General features: G+C 34.5%; 3 protein-coding genes across 5 annotated transcripts; 2 read left to right on the top strand and 1 right to left on the bottom strand.

Moving 5' to 3' along the window:
* Positions 1-1,807: 1,807 nt before the first annotated feature.
* Positions 1,808-6,494, top strand: LOC148770364 (putative alpha,alpha-trehalose-phosphate synthase [UDP-forming] 10). The gene is made up of 6 exons (XM_088818400.1): positions 1,808-2,105; positions 2,206-2,281; positions 2,989-5,034; positions 5,141-5,408; positions 5,829-6,162; positions 6,249-6,494. The coding sequence occupies exons 3-5, from the start codon at positions 3,053-3,055 to the stop codon at positions 6,153-6,155; spliced, it is 2,577 nt and encodes an 858-aa protein (XP_088674526.1). The 5' UTR covers positions 1,808-2,105; positions 2,206-2,281; positions 2,989-3,052; the 3' UTR covers positions 6,156-6,162; positions 6,249-6,494.
* A 312-nt stretch (positions 6,495-6,806) lies between these two features.
* Positions 6,807-15,736, top strand: LOC105974598 (AP-1 complex subunit gamma-2). 3 transcript variants are annotated; one of them, XM_088818397.1, is made up of 19 exons: positions 6,807-6,987; positions 7,123-7,404; positions 8,208-8,510; positions 8,689-8,830; positions 9,444-9,617; positions 9,753-9,932; positions 10,158-10,312; positions 10,903-10,993; positions 11,403-11,566; positions 12,150-12,204; positions 13,087-13,209; positions 13,291-13,386; positions 13,511-13,638; positions 13,833-13,937; positions 14,035-14,291; positions 14,544-14,789; positions 14,880-15,055; positions 15,193-15,297; positions 15,387-15,736. In XM_088818397.1, exons 2-19 carry the CDS (start codon positions 7,373-7,375, stop codon positions 15,480-15,482), a joined length of 2,628 nt encoding a protein of 875 aa, XP_088674523.1. In that variant the 5' UTR covers positions 6,807-6,987; positions 7,123-7,372; the 3' UTR covers positions 15,483-15,736. The 3 variants fall into 3 exon arrangements, with proteins under 3 accessions (XP_088674523.1, XP_088674522.1, XP_088674524.1); XM_088818396.1 differs by having other exon boundaries at positions 6,858-7,005; XM_088818398.1 differs by lacking the exon at positions 6,807-6,987 and having other exon boundaries at positions 7,008-7,404; positions 13,836-13,937.
* A 1,473-nt stretch (positions 15,737-17,209) lies between these two features.
* Positions 17,210-18,953, bottom strand: LOC105974808 (RING-H2 finger protein ATL46). The gene has a single exon (XM_012999968.2). It carries the CDS (start codon positions 18,425-18,427, stop codon positions 17,429-17,431), a length of 999 nt encoding a protein of 332 aa, XP_012855422.2. The 5' UTR covers positions 18,428-18,953; the 3' UTR covers positions 17,210-17,428.
* Positions 18,954-22,050: the final 3,097 nt, after the last annotated feature.

The following is a 22,050-nucleotide window of genomic DNA, read 5'->3' as shown; positions in this document are numbered from 1 at the left end:
GGCTTAATTGACTATGTAAATGCTTATCCAGATGTTAGTAAATGCCAGCTAGGAAGTAGTGGTGGTGGGAATGGCCGTCGAGTAGCGGCGCCGTCGTACTGTCTGCCTGCCCACCACCCCCACCCACCGCCGCCCGCCCCACGCGCCTAACACCTACTCGAGAAATAAGTTCACATTATTTACTATTTGCTGTTTGATCCTTGATTATTGTTCAAGTATTTGTAAATTGACCCCAAAAGTACTGCTTTAATCTATCCAAACCCACATACTTTAATATATAGATTTTTTTTTAATGGTTTTGATTTTGTTTTTTCTAATAAAAACAAACGCTTAATTATTTTATTATTTGAACAATGAGATTAGTGGTTGTCCTAGTCCTCTTTAATAAACAAAATCCTACCACTTAAATTATTAATTTTCGATATGGATTAGATTTAATAATTTATGTCCACCTTCTAACATAGTGGTTTTCTTGAGTGGCACAATCAAATCTATCTTCACATTTTAATAATTTAAGTTTATTTATTTTAATTATATCTTCTAATTACCATAAAATATTTGCCTTTTAATTTATTATATTTTAATATTTTCACACCGATAATTGTTTGTAATCTTATCCACATTTGACTTTAATTATCCAATTAAAATAATTGAAGTAACTGTTTAGCACAACTTCTTCCATAAACACTCTGAAAATGACCACCTATTGGGGATAATATTTTTTACTAAGTATGATTAAGTCTTGCCTGTTAAAAATTACAAACGAAATCAACACTGATCAATTTAAAATAAAAAGTTCCAAATGTAACATTTACCCCCTCATTAATGAATTTAAAGGCAAAACTTTGACTTTGAATGATGTGGCATTTTTTCTTCCCAAATTGTCCTTCTAGCCATTATATAAATAATGAATATGTAATAATAAAAAATTCGGCAACTTTGCAAAAACTTAATTTTATTATTTTAATATTGTAAATTTCTGAATGAAAAAAATTGAATTTTAGTTTCATTTTTGTTTTACCTTGTGTTCATTTGTAGCTAACAAATTTTAATTATGATTTTATAGTTTATATAGTTATTTTAATGCGTTTATGACTCTAATATAATCATCTCACTTTTTACTCTGAGAATCACAAAATGTATTCAAAAGTTAATAAGAAATTATAATTTAAACGTCTAAATATTGAAATATTTTTTTATTGCAATTTAAGTAACTGAAATAAATTTTCAAATCAATAATTATTATAAAAAAAATTGGATGTTTAAGTCTTGAAAATATTTTTTTTCTTGCAAATGTTTAACGTATTTTATATATATTTTTACAATGTTGAGATTTTTATTTATATTAGGGTCTATAGTAATTAAAATGTGAAGTTAAACATAAATTAAAATATTTTTTTTAATAATTATTATATTTTAATAAAATTTAGTTTTTGAAATATTATTGAAAATATATTATTATATATGCATCAATATAATAGCTAGAAGGATAATTTAGGAAGAAAAAATGCCACATCATTCAAAGTCAAAATTTTATCATTAAATTCATTAATGAGGGGGGTAAGTGTTACATTTGTAACTTTAAGGGGGTAAGTGTTACCAACCCTATACTTTAAGGGTGCAAACTGTATTTAGCCCTAAAAATAATTAAGATTAATGGCATTGTCGTAATTATAGTGAAGACCAGGGGCAATGGCGTAAGAGTAGCGAGAAAGAGAGACTCGAGATATCCGAACCAGGGTTAGTTGAAAGGTTGAAATGAACTGACTATAGTAAAGTTCAGTCGTCTTTATCCACTTTTCTTCTTACTGCATTTTTCCAAATAATTAATTCTTCAATAATGTATGTATCCTACACTTTATCCATTCTTGCTGCATTTAATTATCTCTATCCTAATTTCTCCCCTCTCTCTCTCTCTCTCTCTCTCTAAAAGCCTGTAATCTCTCGCACTTTCTCTCTCTAAAAAAAACTATATCCATATGCACAAGTTTCTAATTCGTGTTCTCTCGCGTGCACACTCTCTCTCTCTCTACACCTTTTCGTTGAAAGCAAATGGCGAAACTCTTAACCGGTTGCTGACGTGGACAGAATTTTCTGATTATCCGGTGATTTGTTTATGCCTTTTAGATTCGATTTCGTTTCGTAACCGGTGATTGTGTAATTTTTTTTTCGTTTGATTTAATATTTTTTCTATTTTGTTTGCAGGAATTTGATAATTTAAGCTATTTGAGAAAAAAAAACAGAGGATTAGGTATAATCATACCGGTTTCTTCTTAAATAGGTAAAAAACTTAAATTCGTTGTGATTCCTCTGTTTGCTGATAATTGCAGCGGTGCTATTGTAATTTGTGTTATTTATCATGTTTTATTGATTATTGATTCATCCAAATGAGTTTGTTGCAGACTATGTCAATGCATTCACATGAATATGTATATGTATTTTTGTTTTTGGGGCTTTTTTTCCCTTAATTATTTGGGGGTTTGGGGTGAAATAAAAGTAATTAAGTGCTCATATTTTAAATTAAATAAATAAATATACAAAGTATTGTGTAAATTTAATACTTCATTTGCTATTTTGATATTGAACAAACCCTAAGGGCGGTGGTGTTTTTAATTTGATATATCATGGCCAGAAAGCTGACTGTGGATGCTGCATTGATTAATTTGGTTCAATGATCATGTTCTGCTACTGTTCCCAGTTTTCGTATTTGATAAAATGCTCGAAATTCGTACTTGGAGCAATTATTTTTGTTGGTCACTTTCGGTGGTATTGCAGGTTTTAGAAACATATCAAACTGGAAGTGAAGAATCATCTGTTTCAACACTTTTGTTTTCTTAAATAATCCACAATGAGCTGTTATGAAACATATTTTCTATTATATTTTGGATTCTCTCGATGTGTATTTGAATTTGCTGCTTGTAAAAAGCATATGTTAAATGTGCAGTACTATTCCCAATTTAAACCGGCTTTTGTGGATTTTTCATGTAGGCCTGTGGATAAATTATTTCTTGCAAATCAGTATTCGAAGAAATCACTGAGCAGAACTACAACCATGACAGTAAAATCATCCGGAAGTTTTTCGGAATTAGCTTCAGGAGAATTACTAGAGATTCCTCAAACTCCTAGAGGTCTTCCGAGGGTGATGACTCTTCCCGGAATTATATCCGACACAAACACAACCATTGACGTGGACTCGGACACAACGTCGTCTTCTTGTCGTGAACGAAAAATCATAGTCGCAAACATGTTACCTCTGCATTCGCAAAAAGATTGCGAAACTGGCAAATGGCGCTTCAGTTTGGACGAGGATTCACTTCTCTTACACTTGAAAGATGGCTTTCGGCCCGACACCGAAGTCTTGTACGTGGGGTCCCTCAAAGTTGAAATAGAAGCCTTCGAGCAGGAAGAAGTTGCGCAGAGGCTTCTTGAAGAATTCAAATGTGTGCCAACTTTCTTACCTCACGATATCCAAAAGAAGTTCTATTACGGTTTCTGTAAGCAACAGCTTTGGCCACTTTTCCATTACATGCTACCTGTCTGTCCGGACCATGGAGATCGCTTTGACAGACAGCTTTGGCAAGCATACGTGTCTGCAAATAAGATTTTCGCCGATAAAATCATGGAAGTAGTCAATCCAGAAGACGATTTTGTCTGGATTCACGATTACCACCTTATGGTACTCCCTACATTTCTTAGGAAGCGGTACAATCGAGTCAAGCTCGGCTTTTTTCTCCACAGCCCGTTTCCTTCGTCTGAGATTTACAGGACATTGCCCGTTAGAGACGAAATTCTGAAAGGATTACTGAATTGTGATTTAATAGGTTTTCACACATTCGACTATGCTCGGCATTTTCTTTCTTGTTGCAGTAGAATGCTTGGGCTGGACTATGAATCCAAAAGGGGGCATATTGGACTCGATTACTTTGGCCGCACGGTGTATATAAAAATTCTCCCAGTAGGTATCCACATGGGTCGACTCGAATCCGTGTTGAACATGCCATCTACGTGCAAGAAAGTCAAAGAGATAAGTATCAAGTTCAAGGGCAAGAAACTAATTCTTGGAGTCGATGACATGGATATATTCAAAGGCATCAGTCTGAAGCTGCTAGCGTTCGAGCAGCTCTTGCAGCAACACAACGAGCTGCGAGGAAAAGTTGTTCTGGTCCAAATCATAAACCCTGCTAGAAGCTCCGGAAAAGATGTCCAGGAAGCGAAAAAGGAAACCTACACAACTGTCAAAAGAATCAACGAGATGTACGGACTCCCTAATTATGAACCCGTGATATTGATTGACCGTCACGCCCCTCGCTACGAGAAAACGGCGTATTACGCTTTAGCAGAGTGCTGCATAGTAAATGCGGTGAGGGATGGTATGAACTTGGTACCGTACAAGTACATAGTCTGCAGACAGGGCTCTTCAACTATGGACGAAGCCATGGGTGTAAAGGTAAATTCCGCAAGAACTAGCACGCTTGTTGTGTCTGAATTCATCGGTTGCTCACCGTCTTTGAGTGGTGCAATAAGGGTTAATCCATGGGATATAGACTCCGTTGCTGAGGCAATGAATATGGCAGTTACAATGCCTGATGCAGAAAAGCAACTTCGGCATGAAAAGCACTACGGTTACGTAAGTTCGCATGACGTGGCTTATTGGGCACGCAGCTTCATGCAGGACTTGGAGAGGGCTTGTAAGGATCACTATGACAAGCGGTGTTGGGGTATTGGTTTGGGCCTCGGTTTTAGAGTTATTTCGCTCTCTCCTAGTTTTAGGAAGTTATCTGTTGACCATATTGTCTCTGCTTATAAAAGAACAAGCAGAAGGGCGATATTTCTTGATTATGATGGTACGGTTGTGCCTCAATCCTCCATTGTGGGGTCACCCAGTGGTGATGTGGTGAGTGTGCTCAGTTCTCTATGTAATGATCCGAATAATACGGTGTTTATTGTTAGTGGGAGAGGGAGGGCTTCGTTGACTGATTGGCTTGCTCCGTGTGAGAAATTGGGTCTTGCTGCTGAACATGGGTATTTTATAAGGTATCAATTTATTTATTTATTTATTTTTTTTAATTTTTTAATTTTTTTATGTAGTTCGAACGAGTTATATTTATTGTGAGACTGATGAGAAGTGTGTGGTTTTTAGGTGGAATAAAGAGTGTGATTGGGAAGCGTTGGTTTCTGATCTTGATTGGAAGGAGATTGTGGAACCGATTATGAAGCAGTACACGGAAGCGACGGATGGATCTTCGATGGAGATTAAAGATAGTGCGTTGGTGTGGCATCATCATGATGCAGACCCCGATTTTGGCTCCTGCCAGGCGAAGGAACTGTTGAATCATTTGGAGAAAGTTCTTTCGAACGAACCTGCTGTCGTTCGGAGGGGACAACATATTGTAGAAGTTAAACCACAAGTACTCTCTCTCTCTCTCTCTCTCACACACACACACCATGCACATTTTTTTTCATGCCAATTTTTTTTGGAAAGGAATTGGAATATATATTAGATTCCGATTTCCAGTCGTATTTTAAATGTTGAATTTATTTCCGTACACTAACAATATTGATATTATTGTGTATTTTACATTGTGTGGGTGACTAGAAAGATTAGAAATTCCGAATTCCACGACTCCAATCCAAAAATTTCCAGTTTTGGAACATTTTTTTCTCATTCCAATTCCAAGATTCTGATTTTTTCGATTTTTTTGGAACTGAATTGGAATCAATTTTTTCACTTCTGAAAAAAATTAGAATTTTTCCGAACGTGCTAATTCCTATCCGTCCGATTTCACACACGTATATGTAGAGTTTTATTGAAGCCCTTCTATTTGCAGGGAGTGACGAAAGGATTAGTTGCTGAGAAGGTTCTCTCAATGATGGCCAACAATGGCAAGGCGCCGGATTTTGTGATGTGCATCGGAGATGACAGGTCAGACGAAGACATGTTCGAGAGCATATCAAGTACAGTCTCAAGTTCATCTGTCCCTTCATTGCCAGAGATATTTGCTTGCACTGTCGGCCAAAAACCGAGCAAGGCCAAATATTATCTCGACGACACTGCTGATGTCATCAGGCTTCTTGAAGGCCTTGCCATTGCATCGAATCCAAAGCCTCACCAAACCACCGCACATTTTAAGGTTGCCTTTGATAATGTTTTCTAATATTAAGGTAAAAGGTTATTACATGTGTAAATTGTTTTGCTCTTTTTGCTAACCAAGATTACATTGACATAATCTTTACTTAGTTTTTAATAGGATGTGGAAAACTGAAGAAAAAAAAATGCCGGGTTTCTGAGGAGATCCCGGGTGTGACTTTTTTTAAGTTTACAAAGCGTTTATTGGTTCGTAAAAAGTGTAGCTTTTGAGGTGTTGATAATGGATGATGTGATTGATTCTGCAAGGCACCATTGTTTTGTATAGTTTTTAACATTTTCACCTTCGAATGTAATTTGCCTGTCTTGTTTTGTTTGATTCGGTATTTAAGAGTTGTTTTTCGCACTATTTTGAAAATGTATATAATAATTAATAGATACACGAGCATGAATTCAAGAACATCGAATTTACCAACAATATTCGGTGAAACTTTTGGAAATTCAAAGGCGTAAACCTTCAATTTTCATTCGATTTCGGGATTTTCGACTCTATAAAAAATGACTGACATTTATATTTTGCAAGTTTAACCCAAATTTAACCAAGTCCAAATAATTTTGAAGATTTATGCATTATTTTGATTACAACCACATCCCAAATTTACATATTTACAGTTGCAAAATACTGTTACTAAATGAAATAAATCTCTGAAAGTGAAGCTTCGAAATTAAAAAAAAAAACACAAACACTAAAATCCGTCTCCAATGTAAGTGTAACGATTATTTGACTGTTTTATGCTCCACAAATTAACAATTGTTAAGAAAAAATGAAAAAAGAAAAAAGAAAAAAAAAACTGACCAATAAAACATGTGCTGACACCACGGTTCACAACACCGCGCCACATGCAACTATTCCTCACTCTGTAATTTTTTTCCGACGCGCACTCTTCCAACTTTTATTTTCCTCCAATTTTATTTCACCATTATACGAACACGCGAATTTCACTGAAATTAATTATTGAAAATTTGTGCAATTGCAGAATTATCCCAAATCGAAGCATTGATCGTGTTTCCTCTTCTGCAGTTGTAGATCCGAATTTTGGATACATCGGAGCATATTCCTTACCTTCTCCGGATCGCTTCTCCCCAATTTTTTGTTTCATTTTTACTTCGTGATCTCATCTGCGTTTAGGATTTTTTTTCTAGTTGAGTTATTAGTGAGGGGAAATTCGATAGTAATTACAGCTGGATCTGGTAGAGCTATCCCGGAGCTTCAGAACGGACTCAATCATGAATCCCTTTTCCTCCGGCACCCGGCTGAGGTTAGTAATCGGAGATGGTCGTTTTATTTTTCTGCGTATATGATTACTGTTAGTGGATCGCAAGTGATTTTTTTTCCTTCTGTTGTGCTTGTGCGAAATAAGGAGGAGCTTGCTTGAATTTTTCAGTTTTAACTTTAACGAGTAACCCTTTAAGAATATTTGTTATATTGTGGCAATTGAACGTAATTTACGTGGATTCATTTTATAATGTCATTGCTTATTTAGGACAATGAAGATAAAATTTTTTTTGGGTGCATGTGTGTGCTGATCGATGAAAATCGTAAAAATGCAATGTGAAGAAAATTTGGGATTTATAGTGATACAATTAGTTGAATAATATCCGGAATTTTCGTAGGTATGGGTTATCATAAGCCCCTTTAATTGGATTATGATATAATATTTGCATTAGGGAACAGTGGATGTGTTATGTAATGAATGATTGGGAGAGTTTAGCTTGATTGGTGTAAAGTCATAAACCAGTTATGGAACCTATCTTAAGTAAATAACTGATTTTATTAATAACTAAGGCCGGGCGAAGTGGTATTGGAGGTTCGAATTTCCTTTGGGTGCGTAAGTGCGTGTGTTCTAATGGCCATTTATGGGACCATTTTTTTTAAAGGAACTGTTTCATTAATCATGAAGAATTGAAACATGCGATGTTTGGTATATGAATAAGCCCTAAATCCTAGTTGACGTTGAGAAAGAAAATGACACTATTACAGAGCAAAAAAAATCTATGCAGAAGGACAGCTGACAAAGATTGTTTGACGTTTACTGAAAAATCCATGACTTTTTTTTTCCAGGGACATGATTCGGGCTATACGTGCCTGCAAAACTGCAGCCGAGGAACGCGCTGTTGTAAGAAAAGAATGTGCTTCAATTCGAGCTGCAATTAGTGAAAATGACCAAGATTATAGGCATCGCAATTTGGCAAAGCTCATGTTTATTCACATGCTTGGTTACCCAACACATTTTGGTCAAATGGAATGCCTGAAGTTAATTGCATCACCAGGATTCCCAGAGAAAAGAATTGGATATCTTGGCCTTATGTTGCTTCTTGATGAAAGACAGGAAGTTCTGATGCTGGTTACAAACTCAATAAAACAGTATCCATTCTAAAGTATACTTCATATTTTGACATGTTTTTCTTTGAAAAACGTACGTCTTGAACATTCACATCCACCTTATGAATCCTGTTATTTTATATTCTTGTGAAGTCATTGTTGATGGTTCATTTACTTGCTTAAAACATCAGTTGCATCAGATACCTTAACTTGTTCACAGAGATCTAAATCACACCAACCAGTATATTGTTGGACTTGCTCTTTGTGCTTTGGGAAATATCTGTTCTGCAGAAATGGCTCGGGATCTTGCTCCAGAAGTTGAAAGATTACTTCAATTTAGAGATCCTAATATACGTAAAAAAGTAAGTCCTTCTCTTCACCTAGAGTAAGAATATAGGTACATTTAGTATATATACTTCTGGTATAATAATGCCCTTCCATAGTGTGTAATGTGTTGTTCACTCATCAAGTGTTATGTAGCTGCACAGTTGCAGTATGATAGTTCCTCAAACAATTCTCTTGTCTTTTGGAACCGTTTGAGTTGTAATGTTGGAGTTCTTATAGTACTTCAACGTGTTGGATGATGGACGGGGAATATTATGAATATTTTACACGTTTTGTTGGTACTTTTTTTTGTGGAAATTTGAAAAGTAATGGTCTTTCATGAGAAGGTAATTCTAAGATATAAGAGTGCACATAGTTTCTCCATATTCTTATCTTGAAACTAAGTCTTCTTAATTTTTTTTTTATTTTTTATTTATTTATTTTAAAGTTGTCTCTGCTATCTGCTTCGAAGTTCAGGGTCAATTGTGATATTGATTATGAGAAAACAGAAACATGTATGCTTTTGGATCATTAAAATAGCTAAAGAACAGAACAGTTATGGCTTCACCGTTTATTTTACTCCATATCAGCTTCTGATCAGAGCCCTGAAACATCATATTGTCTTTAATTACCTTATTTTCTTGTGTTTAGGCAGCATTATGCTCTATAAGAATAATAAAGAAAGTTCCCGACCTGGCAGAGAACTTTATTAACCCTGCAGCCTCCTTGCTGAAAGAAAAGCACCATGGAGTTTTGTTAACGGGAGTCCAGCTTTGTACAGATATGTGTAATGTTAGTAGCGAGGCTCATGAGCATTTCAAAAAGGTAAGTTCTCAAATTTTAACTCTATGTATTCCCTGGAGATAGTTATTATAATCCATTGTGTGTGTGTGTATATATACATAAGTTGCGAATGTGACAAAATGTTAATCCTATTTTTTTTTTAATGGCTGGTTCTAGAAATGCATAGACGGCTTAGTCAAAGTTCTAAAGGACCTTACAAATAGTCCATATGCACCTGAGTATGACATTTCTGGGATTTCAGATCCTTTTCTTCATATTAGATTGCTCAAGCTATTGCGCGTGTTGGGCCAAGGAGATGCTGATGCTAGTGATATTATGAATGATATTCTTGCCCAGGTAACTTGGCATATTCTTGTGTATCTAACTCTTCCTCTCTGACAATTCAAAGTGAGAAACAAGAGAAACCCCGGTTTTGTTATCAATATCAGAATTGTTCATATTCATGATTTCATGATAACCTGGTTATTGGCACTTGGTTTTTATTCGGTGCGTCCTTTATAGTGTATATGTTCTGTATCTTGTAACAAAGTTTCACATGTTTTATAATTTGTGATTTTGTAGGTGGCAACCAAAACCGAGTCGAACAAAAATGCAGGGAATGCTATCCTATACCAATGTGTTGTTACAATCATGAGTATTGAAGATAATGGAGGGTTAAGGGTACTTGCTGTCAATATTTTGGGAAGATTTTTGTCTAGCCGCGACAACAATATCAGGTTATTGTCATTCATCCTGTTTGGCCACTTCATACAATTTGTTAGAATACCATCTATTAGCTTTCTTTACATTTCCTGGAATAAAAGATGGAATTAGGGCAATCTTGACTTTCCTAAAAAGATGAATATAAAAACTTAGCAGATTTTGGTGCACCGCGGAAACTTTTCTGGTTAAATGGATGTTCTGAGAGCCAATTTTAATTTAACAATTTAGCTATGTCATTTATATTCCGAAGCTGGTTCAATGTGAGGTTATACATAATGCTACAAACAAGTTTGTAGAATGTGAAAAGTCAAATAAGCACCCAATCATGCTAATATGGTAACATTGTATTAGTTTCTTGGAATTCTTTTACACACTCTAGTAAGGCATTTGTTTTTTTTAAGATAAGATATTTCTTACTTACGAGATCAAACTGAGTATACATTTTTTTTTAGTGTTTTCCCATATTGTACGCTGATTTAAATTGAGTCCTGATAAACAATAAAACATGAATGTTGTTTTTATCTGATGCACCTCATAAGAAGTTTTTGATTCTTTTTTGGCCTCATGGCTTTCTATCTGATTGAGTTAGAAGTTGTTATTTCAGATATGTCGCATTGAATATGTTGATGAAAGCTATTGCCTTAGATAGTCAAGCAGTGCAGAGGCATCGGGTCACAATTCTGGAATGTGTAAAGGTGCAATATGACCTTACTCTGTTATTTCTTTCACTGAAATTTATTTATTTGTTTTCCAAAATTCTTTTGATTCTATTGGTTTCATGTGTTGCACAATATGATGCCATGCTTGTTGGGAATGCTTCTATGCGCTCAATTATCTTCAACTTTAATTTCAGCTTTTATAGATTATAGTTTGATAAATTATCTGTATTTTATTGGTTAGTGGCTATATCAGAGGGTCAACCCCCATCCGAAACCCTAAAACAGTCCAACAATTTTTGTTGTGCCAATAATCGTTTTTCATTATTCTCTGGTTTCAGTCTTCTGATTATACACACATATGTATACCTGTGTCTCTAGTCAGCTTTTTAGGAGAACATACTGGCTGTACTATCTTAGCAACTCATGGATTCTTATTTGATGTCAGGATTCAGATGCTTCAATTCGTAAAAGGGCCCTCGAGCTTATTTATCTTCTGGTAAATGAAAACAATGTGAAGTTATTGACGAAAGAACTTATCGACTATCTTGAAGTAACCGACCCAGATTTTAAAGAAGACCTCACAGCAAAAATTTGCTCTATTGTGGAGAAGTAAGTTAAACAAGTTAAGAAACTTCTGGTCTCCCTCTTTTGTCAAATAATGATATGATGATTAATGTTTTGTGTACTCAAGTGTGTCGAGTGAATTTGTACCATCTGTTTAGCAGATCATACTTCTGGAATATAGTTAGTTGGTAAATTTGATGTGAATTGATCATGAAAATTAACTTTTTTTTTTTTTGATGTACTTTTTGTTGATTTTAATTTATATATATCAGGAATTAGATCTTTCGAGATCTTGCTTTGAAATGAAACGGCTGTTCAAATAATTGGGTATTTTAAAAGTTCCTTTCATCCCCTTTTCGGTACTAGTGACTTATCTATTGCATGTCATCATTTTTCCACCCCTTTTTATTTATAATCTATATTTTTTCAATTTTATCAGAGTGTCTCTTTACTAACTTTTTTCAATGATTATCCGTGGGTTCTTATCGCCACCAGTATTGGTTAAAGATATTTAACTCCCATATCATTGACTGATAATAGATTTAGCATGTTTGAATAAATTATTACATGTCTTCTAGTTTATTGTAGTTCTTCTTAGCTTTATATCATCTGCTGTGTTGTGCTTTAGGTTTTCCCCTGAGAAACTATGGTACATAGATCAGATGCTCAAGGTTTTATCAGAGGTATGCCAACGCTTCTGCTGAGTTACTGTTAGTAATAACTTGGATGTAAAGTTGGTGATCTTGATAATTTGACAAAGAAGAGATGTAATGCTTAATATTTCATGCATCAATAGTTTCTATTTTATCAATTGGTGCAACACTAATATATGAGAATATTAAATATCTTGTTTTAATCTTTTTGTTATCATGCCCTGTTAACTGGAAGATCATGAATTCGAATGTTAAGGTGAGTGTGACATGTCAAAAGTCTAGAGCACGGTGATTTGGAAGTGAATTTTATGGCTCACAAAATTAAGATTAAGAAAGACAATACCTCATCCTGATTAAGATATAGTAAGATGCTTATTATTTTAGTTACACACGAATTTGGTTGTCGGGGTCGTATATTACAGTGATGGTGGATATATAAATGCTTTTGGGTATGTGGCCCAAATTATATGTAACTTCAGTGACGAGTTATTTTACTTTCTGGTGAAATAAATAATAGAATAAAACTCCATTCAAATGGTGGGTGGGAGCTTAAAACTCTAGAAACATCTTGGAATAAGAGAACCATAAATGGTTATGAACACTAGTTATTCCACACCAATGAGTCAAAGTACTTATGCCACTTGAGAAAATGTACACAATATGGTCTTGTTTTTTAATGAGTAAGACTTTCAATTAACCATATATGTTGCCCATACTTTTATCTTGTTACTCGTGAGGTCTTACAGATATAAGCTATATTGTCTGATTTCTATTCAACAATACGTGTTTATGTGTTGCTTACCCTATCATTAATTCTTGTAGAAGTATGCCATATTATCTAGTCTATTATCAATGAAAAGCTGGACCCAACCCATTTTAATTGAGAACTGATTGTTGTAATATGCGGTGCAGGCTGGTAACTTTGTAAAGGATGATGTGTGGCATGCCCTTATTGTTGTAATCACTAATGCTCCTAACCTCCATGGGTACACTGTACGATCACTGTACAAGGCTGTGCAAACAGCAGGTGATCAGGTACACTGTAGCTGCTATAGGATAAACTCTATATTGTGTACTTGTCCGCTCAATTTTGAAATTGTGCTAATGTTTCATCAGGAAACTCTTGTTCGAGTTGCGGTTTGGTGCATCGGAGAATATGGGGAGCTATTGGTTAGCAATACAGGAGTGCTCGATGTAGAGGATCCAATAACCGTGCGTTCATGCTTTCTAAAATTTTCCTTACTTTTATCATCAAATGTCAACCTGAATAAATCCAAGTTCGTTGCGTTCTTTGACAATGTCGGACCTGTCTACTTTGTCATATTATCTGGAGCAGGTAACAGAGGCTGATGCACTGGATGTTGTTGAAACTGCTATTGGAAATCCTTCCTCGGATCTCACAACTCGAGCTATGTGCCTAGTTGCTTCGTTGAAGCTATCAAGTCATTTTCCCTCCTGTTCGAAGTATGTTACCATTACCCAACTATAAAAATTAAGCTCTATTACGTGGAACATACCTGCATCTTCGAATCTACGTGCAAACTTGGGCATTCAATGCCAATGCATATGTACTTATCCCTATAGCATTCACAATGCAATGCATGTTTCAGTATTGCCATTTACTTGTCAAGTTAAGAAATATTTGTAATCTATCACAGGAGGGTAAGTGACATTGTCCGTCATCATAAAGGAAGCCTTGTGCTGGAACTGCAACAGAGAGCGATTGAATTCAATTCTATTATCGAGAAGCATGGAAAAATCAGGTATAGATACAAAGTCTTATAATTTTGTAAATTTGCATAGTTTCTTCTCCTTTGTATCTTTATTAAATGGTTATATGCGCTGGACGCATTTGTTCAGGTCTACCTTGGTTGAAAGGATGCCAGTACTCGACGAGGCAACCTTTAGTGGGAGGAGAGCTGGTTCCATGCCACCTTCCGTTTCAACTTCACAAGGAGCTCTACCCAAAATTCCTAACGGAGTTGCAAAACCCACTTCAGCTCCGCTCGTTGATTTACTCGATTTTAGTTCCGATGACATTCCGGTACCTGGCGGCTCTGGCGGAGATTTCCTTCAGGATCTTCTTGGAGTTGATATCTCGCCATCTCCTTCACAAGGTCGATTTTTCTTATGCACAATGAAACAATGATTTATTTTTGAATGCTTTGCAAATTTCTGAAATATTAGCATTGTATTCTCTAATCTGTTGCTACTAAAAACTCATGAGAAGATGCTAATTTTTTCAAAACCCACACGGCAGTGTTATATTGTTATTTTTCCATTGGTTTTACGATTGATCTTTGTTGACATAAGCTCTTCCCCGTTACACTTTAATTTTAAGCAATTTGCGTTTGTTTTCAATATTTCAGTAACAAGTGGGACCCAAAAAAGCGGTACGGATGTGTTGTTGGACCTTTTGTCAATTGGAACTCCTCCAGCTCAAAGTAACCTATCCACGCTCGATATTTTATCGCCCAGTCAAGATATCAAAAGTCCAGTGGATGTGTTGACCAAATTGGCCTCCCCTTCACCTTCAGCACAAACCTCTACCCCTGTTGGAAGTTCTTCAATGCTCGATTTGTTGGACGATTTTGGAACTACTCTGTCATTGCCTGGTTTGTTCATCACTCTATTCACCTTGTTTGTTTGTTTGTTACTATGTACGTAATTGACAATGTTCTGAAACCCTCGTTTTTAAGTTGCAGAAACCAATGGGCCAACCTATCCAGCGATTATTGCATTTGAAAGCAGTTCCTTAAAAGTAACTTTTAACTTCTCGAAAGAACCTGGCAGCCCACAGACCACTCTAATCGAGGCTCGTTTTACAAATAAATCGCCCAATGCATACTCAAATTTTGTGTTCCAAGCTGCTGTCCCCAAGGTATTATATCTAATGAGTTCTATCTGCTCAGAGAATAACTTGAATTTGTTCTTACATTTATATTGTTTTCTGGGGTAAAGCCACTCGATTTCTTCGGTACATTTTAGATTTTGTGTGCGTGTGTGTATTATCTGCAGTTTCTTCAATTGCATTTGGATCCAGCTAGCAGCAATACACTTCCTGCAAATAGCAACGATTCCATCACACAGAAATTACGAGTTTCAAACAGTCAGCATGGCAAGGTACGGAATTTGTCAATATTTTTAGTATTCTTGAAATTTAACTTCACCATTTTCATCTGCGAGTATATGAATTACGGTTTTATTTCCAGAAATCACTGGTCATGCGTTTAAGGATAAATTACAAGGTGAACGATAAAGATGTTTTGGAGGAAGGACAAATCAACAATTTCCCCCGTGATTTGTGAGTTCGATAATTCTCTCACTGGAGAAGCATCTTTCTTTCACTGTTTATAGAGCCAAAATTATGTACATTGTTAAAAGAAAAAACAAAAAAAAAAAAATCCTTCATTTTCCCCCTCATTTATTTTTCGATTTTGTAACCTAATTTATTATAGAACCCATACTCGATTTTAGAAAAAAAAAAAAAACATTTTTGTAGTATATAGACTTCCGAAGAATATACCCTCGATTATGTGAATCTTTATGAATTTTTTTAAAACGAATGTAGACTTTTAATTATGCATTAATTCCATTTTTCTTAATTAGTTAAAAGAAAATAATTCATAATATGTTCGCAATAATATAAATTAACAGATATATTGGAGAGAAAATAAAAAAATAGATAAATTCGGGCCTGGAATATATAAACGGGCCTGGAAAGGGGACCAATGATGATCTTGTGCAACAACAAGATTGATACTGGTAATAAATGCATTTGTCATAAGGTGGTCGGTCATATTGTACTTGTATTGTCACATTAAATTATTTTTAACTTTTAATTTAGCAACTGCATGTGGTGAATGAGAATGCTTCACATGCACCACTTGTAATTTTATTTAATTATTTCCAGACCATATATAACAGCCTGGACTATATAATAACAGGGATAAAATCATTCGAATTCCAACATTAAAAAGTTTAATATTACGAAGGCACCTGTAGTCAACCATATATGTGTATTGTGTAAAACTACACTCTCGTATAACCGATCTAGCGACGGTAAGAGAATTCGTACTTAAGTCGATTGACTCGAGTTCTCTTGCTCCAACCGCTAGATCATCTCTTGCAGGACTTCAGTTAACTAATCTGCGTCAGCTTGAGATGGGTTTATGACATAATGGTTTTGATAATTTTCCCGCCAAAATTCACTCTTTTCTTTTTAAATTTTTTGTTATTTAGGACCATTTTGGTAGCTTTAACTATTGGAGAATAGTATATAATATGTTGGAGAGGACATGAATTATTGTACCGTATTAGAATCTTAGGAGAACACTGTCTTACACTTGTCTCTCTCTAACAATATAAATAGTCACAAGGGCAACTATCTGTTCCCAAAATTACGAGATCTACTAGAATTAGGATTTAACTCATTTTTGTTAAATTTTCGTATTTTCTTAGTTTAATTAGTTTTTCGATTTTACAAAAAACAAGGAAAACCCACCTCTTTTTTTCTTTTTTCTTTTTTCTATAAAAATCAAAATTTACAAAAATACCCCCCACCAAATTGCTTTCACTGCTACTACACAAAGAGAAGAGAACATGGGCTGATAATACAACTAAAAAGCTTGAAATTACTCTTCACAAATATCATAAAAATGTCAACTTTGCCAATCAAAGGTTTCCACATCATCATCATCATCATAAAAAAGAGTGTCTTCCCACCATATTTTTTACTGATCCCACCACTCACAATTTCATCCCACATCAGACACATAATAAAGCACCAAACTTTATTTCATATCTAAGTAAGTTTCCAAGAAGCTTTCATCAACAAAATCTTGAACCTTCTACTAACCCATCTATTCACCTTACTACACTTTATTGTTCTTTGTTGCACCATAATTAAAGTATATATGTGTCACACTAAATACCACCCCAAAGTTTTAGTGGGAATCAAATTTGAATTTCAAGATAGAAAAGTTGCATAAAGAGAAACCAAAACACAAAAGTCAAAACAAAAGCATAACCACACACACACACACACACACACACACACACACACACACACACACACACACACACACAGAGAGAGAGAGAGAGAGAGAGAGAGAGAGAGAGAGAGAGAGAGAGAGAGAGAGAGAGAGAGAGAGAGAGAGAGAGAGAGAGAGAGAGAGAGAGAGAGAGAGAGAGAGAGAGAGAGAGAGAGTAAAACATTACATGGTAAAACTCTGTATAAACTCAATGAAAATTTTCAGGGTAAGCTTACATTAACAGCATTGGAATAATGTGTAGTACTAGTGAATTTACCACCTTTCTTGGACCACATCCAAATCTTGGAAACAGAAAAGCTTTCACCTTTACCCCCACTGTTAATTTTCTTCCCATCACCATATTCTTCACAGCCTGTGAAATTACCTTTCTGCCCCCACCCCCCTTTCACAGCAGCCCTCACACCACCACTACACTCAACACCACCACCACCTTCTCTTCTACTACTAGGGCACAATGCAACTTGCAGTTCAGAATCATTATCAACAACATACTGGCAAGAACCCATTGAATAGCATCTCCTAGCACCACTCAAATTACTATTGCTACTCTCTCCAATCTCACTTTCTTGATCATTATTTACATTTACACCCCTGAATTTCCCAAGCCGTACCGAAAAAACCCTCTTCTCACTAATCACAGCACTGCTAATAGTAATACCATCACCGTTCTCTTCTCTGGAACCCAAATCTTCGGCTTCTTTCGAAGAATCTCCGAACCGAAAAATCGGGTTCTCGAAAGAGAACACTGTGGACAAAATTACCCCTCTGCAGAGTGGGCATGTCGAATTAGACAGCAACCATGTGTCTATACAGTCAATGTGGAAGGCATGGCTGCAAGAAGGAAGCAGCCTCAACTTGTCCTGCTTCGAGAATTCGCACAGACAAACGGCACAATCGAAGGGCTCCTTTAGACCGGTGATAACATCCTCGTACAGAAAAACCGGGAGAGAATCGATGTGGGATTGGTCTAAACCGGAGTCGTGTAAGTGGAAAAGCTGCTGTAATTGTCTCTGGAAAGAACCGGAGGTGGGGATTCTTGTTTCTGGGTAGTTGTGAAAGTGTGCAGATCTCTGTTTGAGGAGGAATCTTATGAGTAAATGGAGAAGAGCGGCGATGAAGAAGAGAATTGCTGATACTACTAGTACGAAAAGGATGACTGGGCTGATTTTACTACCGAAAGCTGATTGAATCCAAGACATTTCAAAATTTCAAGAAAATAAAATAAAAATCGAATCTTTAGCAGTCGGAGTGAAGAAAAACCCACGAAATTTCAAGAAAAAATAAAATAAAAATCGAATCTTTAGCAGTGGGAGTGAAGAAAAGCCTACGAAATTTCAAGAAAATGAAATAAAAATCGAATCTTTGGCAGTGGGAGTGAAGAAAAGCCCACGAAATTTCAAGAAAAAGTAAAATAAAAATCGAATCTTTAGCAGTGGGAGTGAAGAAAAACCCCACGAAATTTCAAGAAAATAAAAATAAAAATCGAAATTTCAAGAATATTGTAATGCAGGAAAAACCCTTGAGAAAGAAGATGGGTGATCTTCACTACAAATAATACCAGGATTTAAGGATCGAGAGAGAGTGGGAGTGAAGAAGGTTTTGTTTTTAGGTTACTTGAGAGAGTAGTGTTAGTTAAGACAAGACAGAAAGTGGGGAAGAAGAGAATTTGACACTCAAAACTATGGTGGTGCTGCCATTTTTGTTGGGCTTCTTACACTCATATATGTAAGTCAATATATGGAATTAAATTATTAGTGACACTGATTTGCTTTCTAGTTTTGGTCAAATTTTGAATTTTTATTTTTTATTTAAGTCAATACTATTTCACATGGATAATTTATTTTTAAAAAACTATTAAATGGAATAAGAAAAAAAAATTAAAAAAATGTTCCATAGTTGAAATTTGTCCGGAACCGACAGAAAATTGAAATTCTATTTTTTATTCACCTATAATATAAAATTCGTAATGAAATTTTTATATTGCAAGTGTAATTTATGAATGAAATTTAAACGTTTCGATAATCGATATTACATTAGGAAATTAAAATCGAGAAATCATAATATTTATTTGTTTTAATATCCTATTTTGGGCTATTTCGGCCCATATCTGATGGTTAAACCATTCCTAAGGCCCAATTTCAAAATCTGTTGGGCCCAAATTAGATTATTTCTAAAATAATTTCGAAAAGTTAATTTCATCACTCTTTTAATTAACAGTGGAACCTTTTTTTTTTCCTTCATATTATTTAATAAAATTAATAGCAGTCCCCTACAATTAATTCTGATGATACTAATAATCTCACCCTTAATATATCAAATTTTACTGTTCTCATAATAGATTTAATATATAAATAATAAATTATTTTCCGTACTAATTAAATAATTAAGTTAATATAATCCACAGTACTACTAGTACTTGAAACTTGAAACAAAAACAGAAAGAAAGTAAAAAATTCACCCAAAAACATCATCACCACAAATTAATTACATTGATTCCTCAAAATATCTTACAGCATAGCATACAACAGAAAACTACGTTAAATATTCTACTAATTTGACCTAGAAAACAGTAATTATATGATAAAGGGTTCTTGCAAACCCTACAAACACATGCACTAATTATAAAACAAACTCAATTAATTAATTTTTTCTAATTATTAATTGAGCTTAACAAACAACATGAAGAAAGTCCAGAAAAGGACTCAAAAAAAGGGCTAGAATTAATATAATTAAAATGGAATATTTAGAGGTAATAATTAATTAATATAATATAAATAAATTATGGAAAATGAGAGTGGGAAAGAGTCTGCAAGAAATGAATCTGAAGCCTGAGAAGTAAGATATAATCGGCTGTCCGAACGAAAAGCATGTCGGGATTCAAACCTTGGCCACCTGGTATTATTTTCTGGAGCTTCTTCACTTTTCTTTTTATTCTTCTTCTTCTTCCTCCTTCTCCCACCATCTTCATCTTTTCACTTCCCATATATATTACTATATATATATAAATATTATATTCCTCGAAAAATATTTGCAAATTTCTTAGAGCAATATAAAAGAAATTTATAAAAAGAATGGAATATCGACGAAGATGATGTTAGTGATGAACGTTGTAATGCAAGAAATGTGAGGTATAAATTAGCGAGGAGTTCGTGTGGGGTGGGGGGGGGGGGGGGGGGGGGGAGCCAGTGGCCATGTGAGGATTGAGATAGAGAAAGTTGGTTTTGGGACTTTTTGAGAACACTTCATGAGCTGTTTGAGTTTAATGAACCCTATTTTGTCGTTTTTTTCTTTTTTCTTTTTTTTTTTTTTGTTTTTAGTTTCATTTATATATATGCTTGTAATTTGTATGAATATATCTGGAAGTGTATAGATATATATATATAAGTACTGACAGATGTTGTCACACGATAACGATAGCCATAACTGCAACTAGTTCTCACACGGTTGGCAACTCCACAAATCCAGACATGCTCTCCCATCGAGCTGTATTTATTTATTTATTTATATTATAATTAATAACTCAATGTTGTGAGTTTTTGCCAAGGAAAAACAAATAAAATTGATATTCAGCAGCTTTTTGGGTGAGAATTAATTTAGGGATAATAAAATTCATTGATGGATGTAACTGTATGTTAATGAGTTTGGCACACACACACACACACACACACACACACACATATATATATATATATATATATATATATATATATATATATATATATATATATATATATATATATATATATATATATATATATATATATATATATATATATATATATATATATACGATACGATACGACGTATATTTCGTAGCAGTTTAATTAAGTTTGGTTATATAGTTAGAATAGAGGCAATAATACAATATAATTGGAAATGGTTGGCAAAATCACATGTCACAGCTAAGAGGTATGATGCATGAAACAAACAATTGCGTGGCTTTAACCTTAATTAATTGTTTTGTTAAACCTTCTATATTTCATCTATATATATATATTATTCATTATATATACTTGCAGACTGTATATATATATATATGTGTGTGTGGTGTGTGTGTGTGTTAAGTTATAAGGGCAAGATTGAACAATGTAAAGGGGTCGAACCCCACAAAAGGATATATATAACATGGAAAGAGATTGATGAGATTTTCATGAGAGGATATTGTTTTCATGCTTCATAAATATTATTTCTATACAGATAATAATAACAAGAAAAAATAAATTAAATTATATATATGAATTAAAGTATATAATATAATATATTATATCTGAACTGCCTCTTTCTCAACTGAATTTCTGACATAGGTTAAAAAAAAAAAATCATGAAACTGGGGACACAGGAAACAGGTACATTTATGAAGAGAAAAGTAGACAAGTTGGTCATGTATTGTAATAATAATAATTTATAGTAATATTATTATTAACAATTTAACAATAATAATAATAATTGGAAAATAATGCAGTATCCGTTCGTGCATGGGGTTTTGATAATTGAAATTTGAAATAAAGCGCGTAGCTCGTGAACACGTTTAATGCAGAGCGGCATAACACATGCAATTAACTGCCCGTTAATTCCTGAAATTAAACACGACATTATAAATTTAATAAATAACTTTAATAATTAAATGCTTCATGGATTCGATTAAAGTAAATAAAATTTGGTATGGTACAAATTAAAAGTCGCACTTTGAGAATAGCAACTATTGAAAACGGTTAACATAGTAAATTGGTGATTGCACCACTCGGCCCATACTTGGGGCATGTGGTTTGCCAACCAATTGATCACGACTCTTCAGTATAAAGACATATATCAATTAATGACC

Source organism: Erythranthe guttata, chromosome 5 (genome assembly GCF_056151865.1).
Source record: "Erythranthe guttata isolate IM_541 chromosome 5, IM_541, whole genome shotgun sequence".
Taxonomy (NCBI): Eukaryota; Viridiplantae; Streptophyta; class Magnoliopsida; order Lamiales; family Phrymaceae; genus Erythranthe; species Erythranthe guttata.
Note: the sequence above shows the minus strand (reverse complement) of the source record. Positions and strands in the feature narration are given on the sequence as shown.